The 24,291-nt window shown below is 35.1% G+C and overlaps 1 protein-coding gene across 7 annotated transcripts in view; it reads left to right on the top strand.

Annotated features, from left to right (window-relative positions):
- The window catches only part of GPHN (gephyrin), a 593,666-nt gene that overhangs the window by 463,227 nt on the left and 106,148 nt on the right, over positions 1-24,291 (top strand). For all 7 annotated transcript variants that reach the window (XM_077767144.1, XM_077767143.1, XM_077767142.1 and 4 more), the window contains one exon: positions 21,918-22,055. In XM_077767144.1, coding sequence (XP_077623270.1) covers positions 21,918-22,055 — 138 coding nt within the window. The remainder of the gene's footprint in view (positions 1-21,917; positions 22,056-24,291) is intronic.

Genomic DNA, 24,291 nt, shown 5'->3' with positions numbered 1-24,291 from the left:
ACCTCTAATTTTACTTCTGCCACTTCCATCTTGAATTCAGTGCTGCAGTTTTCAATTTCCCCAAATGTGTTTCTTCTCTTTCCTCCTAGATAACTCCTACTTATCCTCCATTCTCTCCAAAAGGCTTTCTGTCAACTTCCAAAGCTGAGCAAAGTACCCCTCCTGTGTTCTCCTCTAATGCTCTGTAGTTCTCTTTACTGCAAACCCATTTACAGGGTAGTGCTTTTCTCCCTTTTCAGCTATTTCCTCTACTCCATCCTAAGCCCCTTGGAGTAACCCATCTATCTTGTGCACTCATGCTATTCCTGGGATCTATGCTAATGACTGTCTCTCAATAAATGAGTTGAATGGGTGAGTGAGTAAATAAATGAAAGGAAAATCTTGAGCAAGCAGAGTAGGGAAATGATAGCAGAGCATCCAGAGTAAGAGAAAAGAATGGAAACAGAGAAGGAAAAAAATAAACATTAGCAAAAACATTATTTTTTTTGTTACCAATACTATTTTTTTCTTAACTGCTCCTTCTGTACAAATTATTTCATGTTTTTACTCCAGCCCTTCTTTCATTTATTCTCACTACTGTGACCAGATTCAGTACCTCTTACCTAGAGTATATTATCATACATTTTTATTCTAGTCATATGCTTTTTAATCTGTCCTAAGCAGATAAGTCTTCTAGTTAAATTTCTTACACCTTGCTATTAAAAACCATGGAGTTTTGGCTTTTTCTTTATGAGAAAAAAATCTTAAGGAGCACTTAGATAGCTTAGTCAGTTAAGTGTCCGACTTCAGCTCAGGTCACAATCTCATGGTTCATGGGTTTAAGTCCAGTGTCGGGCTCTGTGCTGATAGCTCACAGCCTGGATTCTGCTTCAGATTCTGTCTCCCTCTCTCTCTGTCCCTCCCCCGCAGATGCTCTGTCTCTCTTTTTCTCTCAAAAATGGATAAATATTTTTAAAAATTTTTAAAGAGAATTACAAAATAGTCTTTGTAGTTCTTATTTTTAGAAAATTTTTCTCAATTCTCTCCTGCTGTGATCTAATCCCTTACCCTCTTGATTGGCACTTACTGGATCAGACAACTGCTTATCATCACTTACTCATTTTTTTTTTACATAAGTAAGGATAATTAGCAGTTCGCTTCCATAAATATTTCTTGAGGTACTATTTATAAGCACTGCCCTTCTCAACTTTCTCATCTAATCTTCTTAGTAAGTCAGCTATTTCTTTCATATATATTCATGTAGTTTATTTACCAAGTTCTCAAATATTTTTCTTTTTTATTTGTGAAACCTAATACATTCATAAGCAGTGTTTACTTTCAATCTAAATTTGATCTTGTTTTATTTTATATGAAAAATTATGACTCATTTATTACTTTTAATAATTTCTTAGCCTCTTCATTGTCAATATTTATCTGGATTAGCTGAAAACATTGTTAATGAATCACAGAATAGGAAGTCCGACCCTTCTTTTCTCCACAGAGACACCAACTTAACAACAATATATGGACCAAAATACCTTTATGAGAATTCCACAAAGCAGTTAAGAAATTGCGATGCCCCAGGTGAGTGCAAAGCCAAGAACAAGCCAAGAAAATCTGCATTATAATGGGAAAGAGTCTTTCCCCAAGTCAGCACAGCTCACTATGATCATCAGAAAACACCTCTCACTGACTGGAAGGAGAAGGAGAGAAAAGAGTGGAATGTACATCCAGTGTTTCAACTTTTAAAAGGCTGCCCAAGAAACTGGTTTGTCTCATCTGACTTGGAGTGCTGATAAAAACAGCATAGTTTGGGTACTTCAGGGCCACAGAAAGCAAATGAGAGCAGGGGAAACTTGCAGTGACAATAGAGAGCCTAAAATAGTGCAGAGGCTGGCATAGCTCAGTGTGGTGGGGAGAAAGCACTCAACTCCCAGCTCATCCCTTGGGAAGAAGGGAAGAGAGTGTAGCATACATGCAGCAGTTCAGTTTGTTGGGGAGGGCGCTATCCAAAAGATTGGTTTTTGTCTCACCTGAATTACAGTACCTGGGTTGACGTACTTTGGATGCTAAGAGGCCACTGAGATTAAAGAACAGTTGGCTTGCTGCTGCAGCACTAGAGAAACTGAAGTGCTACAGGCAGACACCAGAGGGAGTAAAGATTATGGGCTCCTAAAAAAGAAACCTGCACACTTCTGAATATGAAATTACATGCACAGCCAAAAAAAATCACAACGCCCTCATAATCTTTAGCTGGGCTCTTTGGTGAATGTCTTCCTCTGTACAATGCCAGTATGTAAAGACTGGGAGATGTGGCTGTTTTTCCAAATGCATAAAACTCAGGAAAAAAAATCACAAAGTACATGAAGAAACAGAGAAACATGGTTCAATCAAATTAACAAGATAAATCTCCAGAAACCAACCCTGAAGAAACAGAAATCTATGAACTTCCTAACATAGAATTCAAAGTAATTTTCTTGAAGCTAAATGAGTTACAGGAGAATACAGATAGACAACTATGCAAAATCAGGAGAACAATGCATGAACAACATGAGAGTATCAATAAAGACATAAAAACAGTTTAAAAACAACCAAGCAGAAATTATGGAATAAAGAATAACTAATATGAAAATTTCATTAGAGGGGCACCTGGGTGGCTCAGTCAGTTAAGCATCGGACTGTTGACTTCGGCTCAGGTCATTATCTCAAAGTTTGTGGTATCGAATGGTATTGAACCCCGCGTTGGCTCTGCCCTAACTACCTGGAGCTTGCTTAGCATTCTCTGTCACCTTCTCTCTGTGCCCCACCCCTGCTTGTCCTCTTTTTCTCAAAATAAATTTAAAAACTTAGAAAAAAAAGAAAAAAGAAAACTTCACTAGAAGCATTCAGCAGCAGACTAAATCAAGCAAAAGAAAGAACTAGAAGAAAGATCATTTGAAATTATCAATTCAGAGGAACAAAGTGAAAATAAATGAAGACAAGTGAAGAAAGCCTAAGGAATTTATAGGGCAACATCAAGCAAACCAATATATGCATCATGAGAGTTCTAGAAGGAGAAAAGTGAAAGGAAGAGTTTATATGAAGAAACAATGACTGAAAACTACACAAATCTGAGGAAATAAAGGACATCAAAATTCAAGAAGGTCAAAATACTCTGAATAAGATTAATCCAAAGAGGTTTACACTAAGATACATGACAAACTGCCAAAAGTCAAAGATAAATAAAAAATCTTGAAAGCAACAAGAGCAACTCATCATATTTAAAGAAGCTTTCATAAGATTATCAGTGGCTTTCTCAGCAGAAACTTTATGAGCCAGAAGGGAATAGCATGATATATTCGAAGTCCTGGAAGGGAAAAAACAGCCAACCAAGAATAATATTTCCAGCAAAGCAGTCCTTCAGAAACTAAAGAGAAATAAGGACTTTCACAGATTAACCAAATCTGAGGAGTTTATCACCACTAGACCTGCCTTACAAGGCTATTTGCAGCAAATTGAAACAACAGCATACTAGACAGCAATACAAATGCATAGTAAAATATAAATTCACCAGCAAAGGTAAATATATGGACAAATACAAAGTTCTATAATATTGTAATGGTGGTATGTAAAGCACTTTTAATTTTGGTAGAGTTTAAAAGGTAAAATGATTTTAAAAAACTAGAAGACTGTGTTAATGTATACACAGTATATAAAGAGTGATAGTGATTTGTAACATCAATTAACATAAAGTGGGAATGGGAAGACATAAAAAAGTAGAGTTTTTGTATATGACTGAAGTTATTATTAGTGTGAAATAGATTGTTTTAACTATGTTTTATGTAAGTTCCACAGAAACCACACACACACACACACACACACACAAAATATAACATATACAGAGAAAGAAATGAGAAAAGATTATCAAAAGTCTATACAAAAAAAATCAGTGAAACACAAAGAAAAGCAGCAAGAGTAGAAAAGAGGGACAAAATAATTACAAGTCAAAAAACAATTTTTCAATAGTGATAGTAAGTCCTTCTCTATCAGTCCCCTATCAGGCGACACTTCTAAACTTAAATGTAGGGTGGCTTAGTCGGTTAAGCGTCCAACTTTCGCTTAGGTCATGATCTCGCGGTTCGTGGGTTCGAGCCCCGCGTCGGGCTCTGTGCTGACTGCCAGCTCAGAGCCTGGAGCCTGTTTCAGTCTGTGACTCCCTCTCTCTCTGACCCTCCCCTGCTCACGCTGTCTCTCTCTCTCCTAGAAATAAATTTAAAAATATTTAAAAAAAATAAAAAAATAAAAAATAAACTTTAAATGTAAATGGATTCAACTCCCCCATCAAAAGATCTAGGGTGGCTGAATGTATTTCAAAAATAAGATACAACTATATACTCTCTACAAGAGACTTACCTTAGATGTAAAGACACACATTGCCAGAAAGTAAAAGGATAGAAAAAGTTATTCCATGTAAATGGTAACCAGAAGAGAGCAGGAATGGCCATACTTGTATCAGACAAAATACACTTTAAGTCAAAAACTGTTGCACATGGGCACCTGGGTGGCTCAGTCGGTTGGGCATCTGACTTTGGCTCAGGTCATGATCTCACGGTTTGTGGGTTTGAGCACCGTGTCAGGCTTTGTGCTGACAGCTAGCTCAGAGCCTGGAGCCTATTTCAGATTCTGTATCTCCCTCTCTTTGACCCTCCCCTGCTCACACTATCTCTCTCTCTCTCTCTCTCTCAGAAATAAATAAAACATTTAAAAATTTTTTAAACTGTTGCACAAAACACTATATAATAATTAAAGGGTCAATTTCATAGCAATGAAAGATATAACAAAAATAAATAGATAAGCACCTAACATTAGGGTACCCAAATAGACAAAGCAAACATGGACAGAGTTGAAACGAGAAATAGATAGGAATACAGTAATAGTAGGATTCAATATTCTGCTTTTAATAATGGATAGAATAACCAAACAGAAAATCAATAAGGGAATAGAGAACTTGAACATTATAAAACAGTTTGACCTAAAAGACATATACAGAACACTGCACTCATCAACAGAATAATACATATTCACAGAACATTCTCCAGGAGAGATCAAATGTTATACCACAAAAAAAAAAAAGAAAAAAAAAGCCTTAACAATTTAAAACTTATAGGATGCAACAAACACAATAATACAGGGAAGTTTATGACATAAATGCCTATACTAAAAAAGAAAAATCTCATCAACAACCTAACTGTACATTTCAGAGACCCCCCAAAAATAAATAAACCCCAAGTTAGCAGGAGGAGGAAAATAATAAATATTAGAGCAGAAATAAATGAAATAGATGAGACATCTGAGTGGCTCAGTCGTTTAAGCATTCAACTCTTGATTTTGACTCACCTCATCATCTCCCAGCTTTTGAGATTGAGCTGGTGTCACACTCTGACCTGACAGCCTGGAGCCTGGTTCAGGTTCTCTGCATTTTCCCCACTTTTCCCCACTTGTGTTCATTGTCTCTCTCTCTNCTTTCTCTCCCTCCCTCTCCCTCTCCCTCTCTCTCTGTCTCTCAATAAATAAATAAATAAATAAACATTTTTTTAAAAAGAAATAAATGAAATAGAGAATAGAAAAATAGTAGAAGAAATTAACAAAACAAAGACTTGTTTTTTAAAAACATTAGCTAATTTAACAAACTCTTAGCTAAACAGAATAAGAAAGAAGACTCAATTACTAAAATTAGAAATGAAAAACAAGGTATTACAACTGATGCCACAAAATAAAAAGACTATGAGACTACTTTGAACAGTTATATTCCAACTAATTGGATAACCTAGAAGAAATGGATAAACTTCTAGAAACATACAACCTACCAAAAGTGAATCATGCAGAAACAGAAAATCCAAACAGACCTAATAACTAGTAAGGAGATTGGATCAGTAACCAAAAGCTTCTCAACAAAAAGACCAAAACCAGATGACTTCATTGTAGAATTCTACCAAGCACTACCAAGCAATTAAAGAAGAATTAATTCCAGGTCTTCTCAGAGTCTTCCAAAATATTGAAAAAGAGGGGATACCTCTGAACTCATTTTCTGAGGCCATCATTAGCCTGAGTCAAAGATACTATGAGAAAACTACAAACCAATATCTTTTCCTAATACAGATGGAAAAATCCTAAGCAAAATACTAGAAAACCAAATTCAACAGCACAGTAAAAGATTATACACTGTGAACAAATAAGATTCATCCTTGTGATGCAAGGATGATGATTCAACATACAAAAGATCAAGAACAAGGCAGGAGTACCTGCTCTTACCACTTCCATTCCATATAATACTGGAAGTTCTACCAGAGTAGCTAGGGAAGAAAAGCAAATAAAAAACATCCAAACTGGAAAGGAAGAAATAAAATGATCTCTCTTCACAAATGACATAATCTTATGTATAGAAAACCTAAATTATGTGTGCACACGCACGCACACACACACACACAAAACTGTTAGAATAAAAGAATTCAACAAAGTTGCAGGAGACAAACTCAGTAATCAAAAATCAGTTGTGTTTCTATATGCTAACAATGAACAGTCTAATAGGACTTAAAACAACCCCACTTCAATATCATCAATAAAATAAAATACTTGGGAGTACACTAAACAAGGAGGTAAAAGGGGCGCCTGGGTGGCTTAGTCGGTTAAGCGTCTGACTTTCGCTTAGGTCATGACCTCGCAGTTCGTGGCTTCGGGCCCCGCGTCGGGCTCTGTGCTGACTGCCAGCTCAGAGCCTGGAGCCTGTTTCAGTCTGTGACTTCCTCTCTCACTGACCCTCCTCTGCTCACGCTGTCTCTCTCTCCACCATAAAAAAAAAAAAAAAAAATAAAAAAAAAAAAAAAAAAAACAAGGAGGTAAAAGACATGTACACTGAAACTATAAAATATTGCTGAAGGAAATTTTAAGACATAAGTAAATGGAAAAACACATATTGTTCATGGTTTGGAAAACTTAATATTCTTAAAATACCCATACTACCCAAAGCAATCTAATGATTCAAAATCCCAATGACATTTTTGGCAGAAATAGAAAAACCATTTTTTCAGTGAAAAATTCTGGAGTGCCTGGGTGGCTCAGTTGGTTAAAACTTTAAAAAATAAAGAGAAGGGACACCTGGGTGATTCAGTCAGTTAAGCGACTGACTTAGGCTCATGTCATGATCTCATGGTTCATAAGTTGAAGCCCCACGTTGGGCTCTGTCCTGACAGCTCAAAGCCTGGAGCCTGCTTCAAATTCTGTGTCTCCCTCTCTCTCTCTCTGCCCTTCCTCTGCTCGTGTTCTCTCTCTCTCTCTCAAAAATAAACATTTAAAAATTTTTTAATAAAGAAAAAGATTCACTGAAAAAATCAAAGGATTTTTTTAAGTTTATTTATTTATTCTCAGGGGGAGGGGCAGAGAGATAGGGAGAGAGAGAATCCCAAGCAAGCTTCATGCTGTCAGCACAGAGTGCAACATGGGGCTCCATCTCACAAACCATGAGATCATCACCTGAGCTGAAATTAAGAGTCCAATGCCTCACTGACTGAGCCACCCAGGCAACCCAAAGGGTTTTAAATAGCCAAAACAGTCTTGAGAAAAAACAAAACTGCAGGCTTCACATTTTCTGATTTCAAAACATATTACAAAGATACATTAATCAAAAAGAGTGTGGTTCTGGCATAAAGACAAACATATAGACCAGTGAAACAAAATAGACAGCCCAGGTATAAATTGTCATATATATGGTCAAATGATCTTTGGCAAGGGCGCCAAAACTACACAATGGAAAAAGGATAGTCTCTTCAGTGAATGGTGTTGGGAAACCTGGATGTCACGTGCCAAAAAAAAAAAAAAGAAATTGATCCTTAATCTTATACCATATACCATATTAACTCAAAATGGATTGAAAACCTAAGCATAAGGCCTGAAACTATAAAATTAGAACACATAAGGGGGGAAAACTTCATGACATTGTAATGGACAATAATAGGACACAACACAAACACCAGCAACAAATGCAAAAATAGACAAATGGGACTACATTAAACATTAAAACTTCTTCACAGCAGTACACAAATACAGAATGGAAAAGCAACCTATAAAATGGGACAAAATAGTTCTACACCATTTATCAGATAAGAGGTTAATATCCGGAATATAGAAGGAATTCCTACAATCCAACAAAAACTACAAAAAGCAGTTAAAAAGTAGGCAAAGGGCTTGAATATACATTTTTCCAAAGAAGATATACAGATGCCACCATGCATGTGAAAGGATGCTCAACATCACTAATCATAAGGAAAATGCAAAACAAAACTGCCACTATCAAAACAGCAGAAATAAATGCTGTTGGTACGGATGTGGAAAAATTGGAACCTTATGTACTATTAATGATGGGATTGTAAAAATGGTACAACTACTATGAAAAACTTTAAGGAAATTCCTGAAAAAATTAACAGTAAAACTACCATATGATCCAGCAGTCCCACTTCTGAGTATATATCAAAAAGAATTTAAAACAAGATGTTAAAGAAATATTGGCATATCCATGTCCATTGCAGCATTATTCACCATAGCTTCTAAAGCCTAAATACCCATCAGCAGATGAATGAATATATGCATACAGCGGAATATTACTCAGCCTTTAAAAAAGAAAGAAATCCTGTCATATGCTCCAACAAAACTTGAGACACTATGCTAAATGAAATGAGCCTATCACAAAAGGCAAATACTGCATAATTCAACTTACCTGAGGTATCTAAAATAATCAAAGTCCTAGAAACATAAAACAGAATGGTGGTTGCCAGAGGCTGGAAGGAGGTAGAAATGGGGCATTTGTTCCATAGGTATAGAGTTTCAGTCACACAAGATGAAAAACCTTTCTCTCCCAAACTCTAGACTCCTTTTGTTATACATACTGGAATCACCACTTAATATTCTGCTGGCTTCTCACATTTCGCTCATCAGAAACCAAATTTAGTACTATGCTACTATGCCCTCCAAATTGTCTCTTTGTTACTATGTTCGTTAATATCACTACCACTTGGTCTCATAACCAAACTTGAAATCTCACCGTAATATTTACCTCTCCTTCCCAAAGCAGTCAGTCATTTGTTATGACTCTTCTAAATATTATTTTTCCAATTCTTATTATATTAGTTCAAGCCTTCTTTGTCTATAGCCTTTAGAATTGTAACAGCATACTTACTACTCGGCAGTCTCTTTTCCTTCCAGTCTACCATCAGTCAAGTATTACATTTTTATGTATCATTTCTCTATTAAAAATCGTGACTAGCTCTCCATTTTCTGCAGTACTAGGCCTCTTCAAATCCTATTCATAACTGAAATGACCAGCCTTATGCCTTATGGGGAGGATACTCCATCCTCTCCACCTCCAACCTCATTAGGTGTTCCCTCATTCTCTAAAACTACTCTGAAATCTCAGTTATTTTGTTCATTCTGTTTCAGATGTTCCTCCCTTTTTCTTATTGTTTAAGGCTAGTTGTCACCTCCGTGTGGAACTTTACCATGTGTGCCATCAGAATTAGTTTTTCCCTTTTCTGCATTATCATACAGTTTTTTGCTTTAACGTTAAAATACAAGCATGTACAGGGTTTTTGTTTCTTGGGGGTTTTTTTTGTACATTTTCCTTAAAACGCAGTCTGATTTCTGTGTTCTATACAACTTAAAAATAGGAATCTCATCTTATTTACCTCAGCATTACTCCCTAATATTTAATAAAGTACCTTACATGGAGAGAATATTCAATATATATTTAGTAAATGAAGTAATATTTAGTAATGAAGTTGAAGGAAAGAAAACCCCCTAGTGTGACACAGGAGAAATCATACCAGACAAAAACTCTGGACATCTGGTCTTTTCATTTTTTTTTAATTTTTTTTTTTCATTTATTTGTTTTGGAGAGACAGAGCACACGTGGGGGAGGGGCAAAGAGAGAATGAGACACAGAATCCAAAGCAGGCCCCTGGCTCTGAGCTGTCAGCGCAGAGCCCCACGCAGACCTCCAACTCACCAACTGTGAGATCATGACTTGAGCCAAAGTCAGATGCTTAACCAACTGAGCCACCCAGGCATCCCTGACCTTTTCATTTTGATGTACTATTTAGACATATAACATTGAGCTAATGTCTCAACCTTTCTATGGTAGAACTTGTTGTCCACAAGAAATCTTTATAGGTGTCACTCTCATTCTTAAAAATTTCAAAATGTTGGCTTACATGATAAAGTTATGTAACTAGTTTCCAATTGGCTTATATGGTAAAAGTTCAAACTCCAAAGCCTAGGATTCAAGGGCCACCATGATCTGGTTTTAGTTACTTTTCCAGCCTCAACTCCCTCTGGTCCCCATTAGGAACCCAGTGCTCTACAAATACTGATCTACATTCTTCCCTAATCATATTGTGTCCAGTCTTACATTGGCTGCTGTATCAGTTAGTCCTGGCAGGAGTCAAATGACACACTCAAACAAGATAATGGAGAATTTAATAAAGGAACTGTAACAACAGAGTAGCCAGGGTTAAGGCAAAGCAAGATAAGTTGAAGAACTTTGGGGGCTAGCAACAGCAGGAAATTGTTACTACCCTGAAGCCTCAGGGAACGAGAGAAGGGAGTAATTGTCTAGAATAAGTCTGTGAGGCCTATCTCACAGAACTAATGGTTTTTATTAAAGGAACATAACCACTGCCAACCAGCAGACAGGAGGCCAAAGGAATAAATATCTTGTCTGAACTGTTCTTCTCACTATTCTGCTAATGCTTTCAATTGGCTGAACTCAAGCAGAAATCACAGGTATAAGGATTCTATTGGTCCAGTCCATAAACACTAGTGTATTGGGGCACAGAACAGGGTAGAGAAAAGTGGAGAGGGTTGTGTGAAAACAAAAGTAGCTGCTTTATTCAAAATGTTCTTTCTGGCTGAATTTACATCTATTTATCTCAGATGATAGCTCTATTAAAATGTTAATGCAAGTATCTAACATTTATGAAAAACTTACCATGCTCCAGGCATTGTGACACACAGATGGAGGAGGGGGTGCAGTTTGAGAAGGAAGGGATTAAAGGAAATAAGAGGCTGGAGAAGTTATCAAATCATGACCTCTGATTGGCCATATAGTTTTTGCAGATGAACCTCCTAATTGCCATGCTAATGGGACTTTAATGGACTTTATTGTAAAGGTCAATAAAGGAATTTAACATGGAATGACAAGATTGAATTTGAAATTTTGAAAGAACATTTACCACTATGTGAAGAATGGATTGATTCCGGGTGAGATCGGAAGCAGGAATCTGATGAGAGCTTGAATTAAAGCTGGAGCGATAGAAATAGAAAAAATAATACAGGATTTTTTGAAACACTAAGGAATCACAATTGACAGGATTGGGAACTACATGTGGAAGGTAAGGAAGTGAAGAATGACCCCAGTTTCTAACTTGGGCAATATATGAATTACAAGATTTTATAATGATATGACCCATACTTTATCTTCATAGTCTTAAAAAAATAAGCACGTGCTTGTTAGTTGGACTGGAAGGAGAAGAGCAGGAGACACATATGTGTCAAAAGAAAATCATGCTGTGTACTAGAAATTATTAAGTTTGCTATAGCTAATAAGGGTATATGAAAGAGCAAAGAGGGATGAAGTTGAAGAGAAAGGGCAGATCATGAAAGGTCTAGTAGTATTCTGGGTCATCTGAACTATATCCCTAAGGCAGTAGGAAGCTTTGTTTTTTTAAGTTTTTATTTTAATTCCAGTATAGTTAACATACAGTGTTATATTAGTTTCAGGTATATACGTAGGAAGCTTTTTTGATGGTTAAAACACAATTAAATGCTGTTGAGAATTTTCCTAGGAACCCAGAATTTGGACCATGACTGGAAGATATTGGCTCGGGTTGGCTATAAAAATAATTATTTTAAATTTAAAAGCATTTATTAAATATTTTAAGTGATATAGGATTGTTGTCAAGAATCGGAATAATACAGAAAAGTAGGAAGAAAAATCAGTCTTATCCTACTAAAGATAACTAACTACTACTAACATTATTTTATTTTATTCCAGTATAAACATTGGATTGTATTTTAATTCTACAGTTATAGCCATACTGTGATTTATACTTTTTTAAAAAATTATAGCCCTTGTATCAGCAGAATTAGTTGTAAATTAACTCCTTTTTTAGGCCAAGGAAAGATGAGGATAATATCAAGTGCCCAATACATTTAGAATAAGCTATATAGTTTCTGCTTATGTACAAAATACCTTAAAAACTATTTCTATTTTCACCAGTGACACTGACTCAGTCTTCATATTTGCCTCTGTGATCACCTGTTCTAAGCTTTTCTTTCTCATCTATACAAATTGGCATCTACCACATGCCTAATGATCATACTGGGTAATGTCTACTTCTTACAAAAGACATTAGCTAAAATTTACTTTTTTTATTAGTCTGCCACTGAAATTAACAAATAGGATAGGTATTTTGGAAGTTGAAGCCTTATGTGCTTATACCTAATAATATGAGAAACACCACCATGTAGTGAAGATTCACTAAGGGAAATGCAGCTTTTATGAACTGGTAAAACTCCTCTAACTACAAAAAGGACTCTAAACCATTCTTGGTTCTTTTTCTCAGGGCATTATAGAGACTCATTAGTTAATGCTTAGAAAAGGCATTAAAAGATACTTGTTAGACTCCACTTTTGGAGATATAATAGCTTATGATTTCTAAAGAAAAATTACGTATTCTCTACCAATGTCTAAAGAATGTTTAGAACAAGGACCTACTGAAGAAAACAGAATTCTAATTTTGCATTTTTTAATGTTTGTTTATTTTTGAGAAGAAGGGAGAGAGAACACAAGCAGGGGAAGGGCAGAGAGAGAGGGAGACAGAAGACCCAAAGCAGGCTCTGCCCTGACAGCAGAGAGCAGGATGCAGGGCTGGAACTCCCAAACCATGACCATGAGATCAATGACCTGAGTCGAAATCAGATGCTTAACCAACTGAGCGACCCAGGCACCCCTAATTTTGCATTTTAATACTAGTGACATTTATGCAAACATTCTAAATAGAAACTAACAAATATATATTTAAGTTTATATATATATACATACATACACATATATATGCACACACACATACATACATATGTTTATATTCTAAATTATATCCTGAGAACCTCTTTCTCTGGGGATAAGAGAATTCTCAGCTTTTTGGCTATTTAGGTTTAGAAAAGGGATCCTAGCAGCCTAACAAAGCAAACTGGAGTTCAGAGACCCAAAAGGGCACAAAGCCAGAAGTCAAACGGCAGGACAAGAATGAACCAAGGGATTTCAAACCAAATAATATACAAACTCTGAGGTTTGTATTCCTGCACCAGAATGATGGCAAAGCAGAGGGTAATTACCAATAGTGTAACAAAGAAGAGAAAGATGATGAAAGAGGGGTTTAGGAAAGGGGAAGATTGTGTCTGAAAGCTGGTGTTTTCTCATAGTAGCTATAATCAGTACCTACAATTTTTAATGTATATACAGCACCAGTGCTGCTAGTAAAGCCAAGAACCTAAGGATCATGATTTGAGTCCTTCTTCAAGAGCCTTCATTCCTTAGGAACAGTACAGTGAAGTCCAGGTGCATAGAGACAGTCATGAAAAAATTCCTGATGATCATCTGCAGCCACCTCAACTCAAAAGACTTTGCTTGCCTTTGTTGGGTGTGTTAGCACTTGACTCCTACTTACAGTTTTGTTTTTAATGATTTTATCCTTTTTTCTTGTTGCTTTAGCTAATCTATTTTATCATTATATCTTCTAATGCCATTATTTTCATTTTATCTCTTTTTTACCCAGTATACTCAGCTAAGTTTATCTATTTACTCTTAATATATATTTAACTTATTTGTATGTGACAAATTGAAAAGAAAAGCCAAAGGAAGACAGCTATGAAGACAGTTTATACCTGATGATGGGAAATAAATTGTTTTTCCTCCTTTTGGCCTTATACTTTTTCTATAGACAAACTTCCTGATCTAAAAATAACCTAGGTTATTATCTAAAAATAAGGTAGGTCATGCATTTGAACAAAGCTAATTTTCCTTTTCTGTGACTACTTGATCACAAGTAAAATATTTTTTTATTCTTTTTCATTTCCCTATAGCATTGAGTCTTTTACCACTTTTAAACAAAAAGGTAAAGAGAGGGAAAACCTAGTTTCAGTTTATCATTAAAAACATGTTTGTGGGGGCATGGGTGGCTCCATTGGTTAAGCGTTGAACTCTTGATTTTGACTCAGGTCATGATCTCATATTCGTGAGATCAAGCCCCATGTGGGTCTCCTCTACACTTAGTTCGAGGAGCCTGCTTAGGATTCTCTTGTCTCTGTTTCTGTCTTCCTCTCCCTCCCTCCATCCCTTCTTCCCTCCCTCTCTCTCTCTTTCTCAGACTTAAAAAAAATTTTAATGTTTGCAACCACTTTTTAAATTTATTTATTTATTTGAGAGAGAGACAGCCCAAATGAGGGTGAGACAGAGAGAGATGGAGAGAGTTTCCCAAGCAAGCTCCGCACTCCCAGCATAGAGCCTGACATGGGGCTTAAACCCACAAAACTGTGAGATCATGACCTAAGATAAAACCAAAAGTCAGACACTTAACTAACTAAGCCACCCAGGTGCCCCTGCAATCATTTTTTAAAATGGACAATTCTAGAATACTGAAATTACTGACCAGAATAATGTTTGAATTTATATGTAGTCTTTATCTCTCAGCCCATCTTCTTTGTCAAGCTGTATATTCTAGTAATTAAAATCGGGCCTTTAGGAACTCCTTCAACAAAAATGTTCTATGTGACCACTGTGTGTACAGCATCCTTGGATGTTGACATTAAGACACATTTTACTTTCTCAAAGATCTGAAAATCTAGTTAAGAAAATAGACATGCATATAAATAAGTATAATTACTGTAAGATATGTAGTTAATATAGTAGGTAATAAAAATCTTAAGAGCATTTAATAGTGCCTCAGTGCAGGAAAAAAAAAATGGAATGGTTGTGTGTTGCTTCACAAAGAAGAGACTATTGAAAAAGTTTTTTATTTTTTTTATTTTGAAATAATTTCAAACTTAAGAAAAGTTGCCAAAATAGTACAGAGAATTCTTGTATATCTTTCACCCAAAGTCTCCCAATGTTAACATTTTGCCACATTTGCTTTATCATTTCTCTATATATCTTTTTAAAATTCTTTTTAATGTTTTATTTATTTCTGAGAGAGAGAGAGACAGACAGCGTGAGCAGGGGAAGGTCAGAGAGAGAGGGAGACACAGAATCTGAAGCAGGCTCCAGGCTCTGAGCTGTCAGCACAGAGCCCAATGCGGGGCTTGAACCAACGAGCCACGAGATCATGACCTGAGACGATGTCAGATGCTTAACCGACTGAGCCACCCAGGTGCTCCTATTTCTCTATATATTAATGCATATATTTTCTGGAACTGCTTATGAGTAAATTACAGACATGATGCCTCTTTATTTCTAATACTTCAAACATATATTTCCTTTATAAATTAAAAAAAAAGGAGAAAAGAAAGAAAAGAAAAAAAATAGTCTCTTATATAACCACAGTGCAAATATCAAAATCAGGAAATGAACCTTGCCACAATACTATTATGTAATCTTATTCAAATTACATTTTGCAAATTTTTCTAATAATGTTCTTGATAGAAAAAGGAAAAAAAACATTTTCTTCTTCTGATCTGGGATCTAATCCAGAATTATGCATTACTTTTAGCTATTGTGTGCCTTTAGGCTCCTTTATCTGGAGCAATTCCCCAAGTCCTCTTTTTTTTTTTTTTTTTTTCTTTCATGACCTTAACATTTTTCAAGAGTATAGGTCAGTTATTTTATAGAATGTTCCTCAAATTTAGACTTTTTGGATGTTTCCTGATGGTCTGATTCAAGTCATGCATTTTTGTTAGAAATGGCTCATATGTGATGTTGTGCCCTTCTCCATGCACCACATCAAGAAGTTCATGATACCATTTTGTTCCATTACAGGTACTGTTAACTTTGATCACTTGGTTAAGATGCTGTCTGCCAGGTTTTTCCACTATATAACTACTATTTTGCTTTGTAGTTAGTAGGAACCTTGTGGTGCTATATAGTGAAACTGTATAAATTCATTGTTTTTCTTCAGATTTTTACCTTCTAGTTTTACTATCCATTGATGATGATTGTAGCCTGAACCAGTTCTTGCTTTGATAGTTGTCAAGCAGTGATTTTCTAATTCCAACATTTCTTCATTTATCAGTTGACATTCTGTTGTAAGGAAGAATTTTATTTAATTATTTCTTTACTTACATTAGTGTATATTCAAAGATTCTTATTTTTATTTTACTAAATGGGTTATATAATCTGTTACTATCCTAATCTATTTTGATCCTTAAATTGTCCCAGATTTGGCCAAAGAGAGGCTCTTTAAGTTGACTGCAAGAACCTTTTGACATGTTCCATAAGCTGCAAATACTAATAAATAAAGACAGTGTTATTAATAGGGCAGAACAAGTCTCTTCCTTGAGATGATCTGTATATCCAAAGAATGAATAATGATTTATACTTTAGACAATTTGGGGAACTCTTTTATTTTTGCCTTGAGGGATAAAGTTTCCTCTTGATGATTTTGATCTAATCAAGAAGAACATGCATAAATATCTTGTTTTTGTTATGTTCTATTTTATCATTTGAAAGCATTTTCATCATTTACTTCTAATTTAAAGAATGTATTTTCAAACCAGAATGAAACATTGTATATTAAGAATTGTCAGATTAAAAAGAGTGTATTTGAAGTAGGAAAATAATTTAATTGGTATAAACAGCTTCATTTTAAGATGGCCATGCCATAAGAAAAAGGTTACTGCTACATGACAAAGATTCTTAGTTACTTCACTTAGTGGAAAGGAATCCATTTGTACTTTCTGTGTCCATTTGCCTTTTGAAGTCCTCATACATCATAGACATTGCAGTTAGTATTTAAACATATCTTTGGGGCGCCTGGGTGGCTTAGTCAGTTAAGCGTCCGACTCTCACTTAGGTCATGATCTCATGGTTCGTGGGTTCGAGCCCCACGTCGGGCTCTGTGCTGACTGCCAGCTCAGAGCCTGGAGACTGTTTCAGTCTGTGCCTCCCTCTCTCTCTGACCCTCCCCTGCTCACGCTGTCTCTCGCTCCTAGAAATAAATAAAACATTTAAAAAAATGAAAAATAAATATATCTTTGATGATGGCAATTCTGAATGAACCCATATTGTCTTTACACTGTCTACTTATGTAGTCTTTTTAGTGATTATAACCACTGAATGGAAGATAGGAAATCTCAGTAACATTTTAAGTACTTTACTTGTAAAGATTCCAAGCTCACATGCAGTCAACCCCATGAATGGACTTAATGCATCAGAAAATATAAAAGAGATGAGTTAAGTTTCGCTTATAGAAACCTAGGTTTATAAGAGAAACCTCAAGGTTATCAATTTGTGCCTAATTTAGGATTGCTTTAATCCTGTAAATCTATGTGAAAATTAAACCCATTGCAGAAAATGCTATCAATTTAGATGTTATAATAATTCAACCTGTTATTCTTTGCTCAGTTCAGACAGCTACTAGTGGAGCGGATGTCTAGACTTCTTTCCCTACCCTTGCCCCACTCCCATATAAAGATCCCATATCCTACAGCTCTTAGTAGTTTATTTTTGTCAAAATAGCTATGTTGCCTACCAATTATCAGTGATAACCCTATTTATTTACAAGTTAAATAAATATTCTCTTGAACACTGCGATCTTCTCTATAGGACACATATTTTTGCAGTGTCCTATAGTTAGTTTTGTAGTGTATATGAGTTGAATGGAGCTAATGCCCTCACAGATTCTCTTTGTGACCATTGGTATTTATTTGGAATGTAGCTATCAGAATATATTTGTGGCTATGAAATATTTCATTTTTGTTTTATAGGAAAGCTTCTATCCAAATTTTCTCTCAATTTTTGAATATTTTCTTTATCCAAAATTCAAACTGCCTTTTATTATAACCTTCTTTGTTTAAAAAAAAATTTTTTTTCTTTCCTCCCTTTCCTACTTCTGCCAAACTGGATTTTATGGACCATTCAATGAAATTTCAATGAAATTTGGCTACCAGACTATATAACCCATCTGGCCTTCAAGAGCTAAAAGCACATACTTTTTTTTCTTCGATCAGATTTCTATGCTGGACTCAGAATCAAGAAGATGATTAGAGTGTGGAGGAAAGCAATTCTTGATTCTCTTTCCTCTCTTATTTAGTTCTTTCATGGCCCAGGACAAATAGAAGTGCTTTGGGACTGTAACCTGCAAAATAAGATAAGTCAGAGATAACTGTTCTTAAGTTTTCTAAAGCTTTCACTTTGAAGTTTCTTGTAAGTCACTGCCGTCAACATCAGAAAATAGTTCTAATTGTATTTCTTTAAAAAAAATGAAACAAACCAAAAATTTAGTAAAATATAGAATGTACCTTCAAGGAGTTTACAGTTGACTAACGTAGCTAAGACAAATGTTTAAATGCCTATAACATAAGGTGGAGAGTGGTAGGTACCCTTAAAAAATATACAAATAAGATGCAAAATTATTTTAAAGATTGTGGGAAAGATTTTTCTATGCTGATAAGATATCTGCACTACAATTTTCCATTAGAGAGAGAGACAGAGAACTACCAGTCTCTATAGTTAGAGTTGTTTCCTACCTTCCTGCTCTTATTTTTTTTTTTTTGTTTACCATCTTTCATTTCTGCTGAGCTCTAATGTTCCTCATGTCAGAGTATATCTCACTCTGTATATCCCAATTCCCTAACATACCCGGCTCATAAAATGTATTCAATAAATATTTGTTGAATGGATGTGTGTATCAGTGATAACTAAGTTAACCTTCTAATAAGAAATTATCTATTACAAAGCATATTCAGCAAATAAACTGTACAGTTAAAAAGTACAGTTTCCTTATGTGGAAACTAATTTGACAATAAACTATTTGTAAAAAACATAAATAAATAAATAATAAAACAATAAAAAAAAGTACAGTTTCCTTCTCAGAAACTAAAAATTTTTAAATGACAACTTTTATAAGGCTATACACAATTTGCACCATAAAGAAAATAAAATATGTTTTAGAAAATATCAGACCTGAGACCTATAAACCTGAATAAAAACAGAAACATCTAGCTCTATTATCGTCTCCAATTACACTGGTTGTAACAGTATGCTTTTATGATATATAATGACAAAGTTGGGACTTCAGTGAAAGCGAGTAATAAATTTATGTTTCTATTGTAAGTAAATGACAAATCATATCATACATTATCCTTTATAAGTATTCACCTACTTAAATTTTAAGTAGAAAGTGTTATTCATATTTAGCACTAAATCTCTAAGGTCTTTCAAGCTTTGAAAATTTTGTAATTTTATGATTGCCCATGGGGGAGAAATATGAATCATAAGTATAAGCATCTTTATAGGTCTTTTGCTTTGAGTACTTATACAATATCATTCATCTTAGAATGGAAATTCTATGAGGCAGTACCTTCAAGTTAATTCAGTGAATATGTTTGAAGCAGCTTCTGGGGTTGGGGTAGAAGTATAAAACTTAATAAATTACAATGAGTAGGAACTTACAGACTACTAAGGAATATATACAGTCATTACAAAGTGGATTAAAGAAATAGAAGCTTATTTGTCTTGAATATCAAAAGCCTGGAGGCAGATAGTCCAGGACTTATACAGCAGCTCAATATTGTAATCAGAGATACAGGCTCCTTTTTCTTCTTAGTTTTCCCTTTTTACTGTGTGCATTTCCATCCTCCTGGTTAAAAAATGGCTATGGCATGACCCAGTATCTGGTCATGTTCCATGTAGAAAGAAGGGCAAAACTGCCTCCTCTTAAAGCTTTATCTCTCTATCTTTTTATTCACCATAGGAAGCCTGCCCCCAGGGACTTCTTTCAACATCTTATGGGCCAGAATTATGTCATATGGTCACACTCAGCTGCAGCGTGGCTAAGGATGAATGGAGTTGTGGATAGCAGACAGGGTAGCCAAGCAACTCTGTTTGCAGTGACTCCTTTTCTGTTTACCCTCTGGGCTATATACCATTAGGGTTCTAAAGAAAGGCCAAGCTACTTAATGCATGAAGATATAGTGATGATCTAAGAAGTCCCTTTTTGTCATTAAATTATTGATTGATTTAACAAATATTTATTTTTATTGTTGAGTATGTGCCAAATACTGTTCTAGATATTGGAGATAACAACAGTTAGCAAAAAGACAATAGAGCGTACTTTCTACATAGAAGAAGGCTATAAACAAATAAATATAAATGTATTATTATATAAATTATAGGTATGTGGATATGAATATCCACACATGAAGAAAAGTAAAGTGGGCTAAGAAAAAAAATAGAAAGTGATGGTAGGTAATATTCTATATAGGGCATTTCACAAAAGCCTCCCTGATGACCTGAAGTAAACAAGGGATGGATGGAGCCATAATATCTGGGGAAGAATGTCCAAGGAGACAAAGCAGCAAGTACAAAAGCTCTGAGGAGAGATGTGTTTTACATGCTCAAGGACAAGCAAGGAATCAATACGGCTACAGCACAATGATCAAGGGAGGAAATGACAGGAGATGAGGACAGTGGGGCCATAATATGTTGGGCTCCATGGGCCATAACAAAGATTTTATTTTGAGTGAAATGGAAAGTCATTGGAGAGTTCTGAGCACAGGTTAGCACTGTCCAATTTAAAATGTAAAAGGATCACTATAACCACTGTGTGGAGAATATATTATAGTGGAACAAGGATAGAAGCAGGGAGACCAGTTAGGGGGCTATTCAGTTTTCCAGGAAATAAGTGATGGTTTCAACTATTGTAGTAATTGTGGAGATGGTAAGTAATGGTCAGATTCTATATATATTTCAAAGTTAGTTTAGATATGGTTCTGACAAAAAAGGAGGAATCAAAGATGTCTCCAAGGTTTTGAATTACTAACTGAAAGAATGGAGTTGCTATTTTCTCAGATGAAACAGCAAGAGAATAAGACATTGTAAGGATAAGATAGAAGGGTGGGGAATCAAGAGTTCGATTTTGGACATGTTAGCTTTGAATTGCCTGTTACACAACCAAGTGCATGTTGGATGACTTACATTCTTCTCCACCAGCTGTTTGGATGACATAAATCTAGAATTGAAGGTAGAAGTTAGTATTAGAGATATAAATTAGGAGTTTAAAGTATGGGTGATATTAATGCCATGAAGGGAGGTGAATAAGGAGTGAGTAGTCAAATAATAATCCTCTGTGACTTTTCTGAAAATAGAAAATTTCCTATGAAACCCTAAATAAGTTCAAGTTTGAGTATTTCATTTTACTAATTAGCTCAGTAAGCATTCAATATTTGGTATGTGGTTAAGGACATATACTCTGTACCCAGATTACCCAGGTTTGAATTCTGGCTCTGCTGTTACTAGGTCTGGGATTTAGTCCAAGATATGTAAACCTCTTTTTCCTCATCTGTAAAGAAAGATAATAATAATGCCTCCCCCATAAGATTGTTGTGAAGATTAATTAGAACAGTGCCACAATGCATAGTAAGCACTGAAAAGGATTATGCAGTAAGATCATTAAACTTCACCAAGTTGTGACAAATAATGTAACATTGCTGATTTGATTTAATGCTCCACCAAAGCAGGCTATATTTTGGAAGCAGGAGAAAATTTCTTACCTTGTAATCTTCATTTACAGACATATGAAAATGAGAATGGATGATTCTTATAAAACATTTTCACTTTTTAAAAAAAAAAAAAAAAAACATTTTCACTTTTTAATCAGTATTTCAGCATCATAGTCTTAGTTAATTATCTTCCTGTTTAGGTCACAGTGCTGTCGATATCACCAAGGTGGCTAGAAGACACCGCATGTCTCCTTTTCCTCTAACATCTATGGACAAAGCTTTCATCACAGTCCTGGAGATGACTCCGGTGCTTGGGACAGAAATCATCAACTACCGAGGTACTGTTACATTTGCCCATTGCCTTTTCTCTTCATTTTTTCCAAGATTCATATAATATTAATACATGGTTTTTCTGAAAGAGAAAGTTATTAACAATTATCACAATTACTATCATCATTGTTTTTGCTTTTTTGCTTCTTATTTCTACTCAACTCTAAGATCAATCTTCATGGTATACAGAGCAAAGCACCCATAAAACTTCGTTTTCATTAAAAAAGAAGGAAAACAATCAACTATGTTTACCCCCTCTGTCAAAATACCAATACTCTAAATTAAAGAAAGGGTTATCAGCACTAACTGAGGAAAACAGTTAACTCTGAGTCTGCCTGATGTCCTTTTGTCAGAAATGAGAGATAATAAATGTATCTCCTGGGGTGCCTGGGTGGCTTAGTCGGTTAAGCGTCTGACTTACGCTTAGGTCATGATCTCACGGTTCGTGGGTTCGAGCCCCGCGTCGGGCTCTGTGCTGACTGCCAGCTCAGAGCCTGGAGCCTGTTTCAGTCTGTGACTCCCTCTCTCTCTGACCCTCCCCTGCTCATGCTGTCTCTCTCTCTCTCTCCTAGAAATAAATAAAACATTAAAAAAATATATATCTCCTAACCATGTTTTCTTTTGTGGAAAACATCTTTTTAAATGTAAAATATAAAAACTATATTAATTTATTCATGCATCACTGAACAACCAGTCTGACCTCAGTTTTTCTGCTTCATCCATCTTCTCATTTTCAATGAGAGCATATAAGCTCTTAGTCTAATAGCACATAGATACCAGCCTGCGAAAAGACAATGAAAAGGTAGTATTCCCCGATGTTTTCAATTTTTAATCAACCATTTCCCTTTCTAAATATTCAGCATAGAAGTTTTAGTGCAATTCGAATAAAATACAGTTTCTTAATTGTTTTTGTTATGCAGATAAATAAAAAAAGGATTGATTTTACAAATAAAGGACTTCATTCATGGATCCTAAAATATTCAGACTTCAATGAACATTAGAGATCATCTATATAAACACCATAATTTTTCTGCAAAGAAACTCAGACTCAGCCCAGCAGAAAAGGAATAGGATTAAAGCTCAAGACTTAAAGTTTCCTTTTTACTACATGATAGTGCTCTTATTTCAGTATTAAAATATAAAAAATAATGATAGAAAACATAACAAATTCTGTTAAAATTCAAAGGTCTATGGAGCACCTGGCTCAGCTGGGAGAACATGTGACTCTTGATCACAGGGTCATGAGTTCAAACCCCATGTGGGATATAGACATTACTTAAATAAAACTTTTTTTTACAAAGGTCAGATTTTTTTTCCCAGTAATCTCTACACCACACATGGGCTCAAACTTATGATCCCATAAGATCAAGAATCGCATGCTCTTTCAACTGAGCCAGCCAGATAAGAAACAAAACAGATGAACATAGGGGAAGGAAAAAAGAGAGAGAGAGAGAGAAGGAGCCAAACCATAAGAGACTCTTAACTATTGAGAACAAACTAAGGGTTGATGGAAAGAGGTGGATGAGGGGATGGGCTAGATGGGTGATGGATATTAAGGAGGGCACTTGTGATGAGTGTTGGGTATTATATGTAAGTGATGAATCATTAAATTGCATGCCTGAAACCAATTTTACCATATATGTTAGCTAACTGGAATTTAAATAAAAACTTGAGAAAAAAGGCTTAAAACTAGTGAAATATTAAGTGCCCAATTCTGACTATTTGATCCTTGACCCTACTTAGACAAAAGTTGTTTTTATATAGTTATATATCTTTGACTTACATTCTTTTAGATATGTGTATTTCATTAGGCTGAGACCTTTTCTCTCATTTCTGTTTTACTCCTCATTAAAGGAAATAAAGACTTAAAAACTGTTCAGAGTGCAAAATTAGCAATTAACTATATGATTTCAGAAATCAGTTTTAGTGAAATAGGTTTCTTTATATTATTAAAAGCAAAATATTCAGATATTTTCATATCAACATCAAGACATTTTCAGAAAATATAAATATAAACTTAAGCTGGAAAAAAGTTTAAATAATACTTTACCTATTATAAAAATAAGTTAACTGTCACTAGCTTGTTATAATTTTAGTAGAGTTTCCCTTAGCATCAGTCCTTAGGATAATCTCACTGTATATACCTAGTTATATTTAAACAAATTCCAGTCATTCTAAGGAAAAAACAGAACTGAAAATGGCCATTTTTATTTATCTTTTAAGAAAAAAAAAATGCTGTTGCAT

This window comes from Crocuta crocuta, unplaced genomic scaffold (assembly GCF_008692635.1).
Source record: "Crocuta crocuta isolate KB4526 unplaced genomic scaffold, BGI_CrCroc_1.0 scaffold55, whole genome shotgun sequence".
NCBI lineage: Eukaryota > Metazoa > Chordata > Mammalia > Carnivora > Hyaenidae > Crocuta > Crocuta crocuta.
Note: the sequence above shows the minus strand (reverse complement) of the source record. Positions and strands in the feature narration are given on the sequence as shown.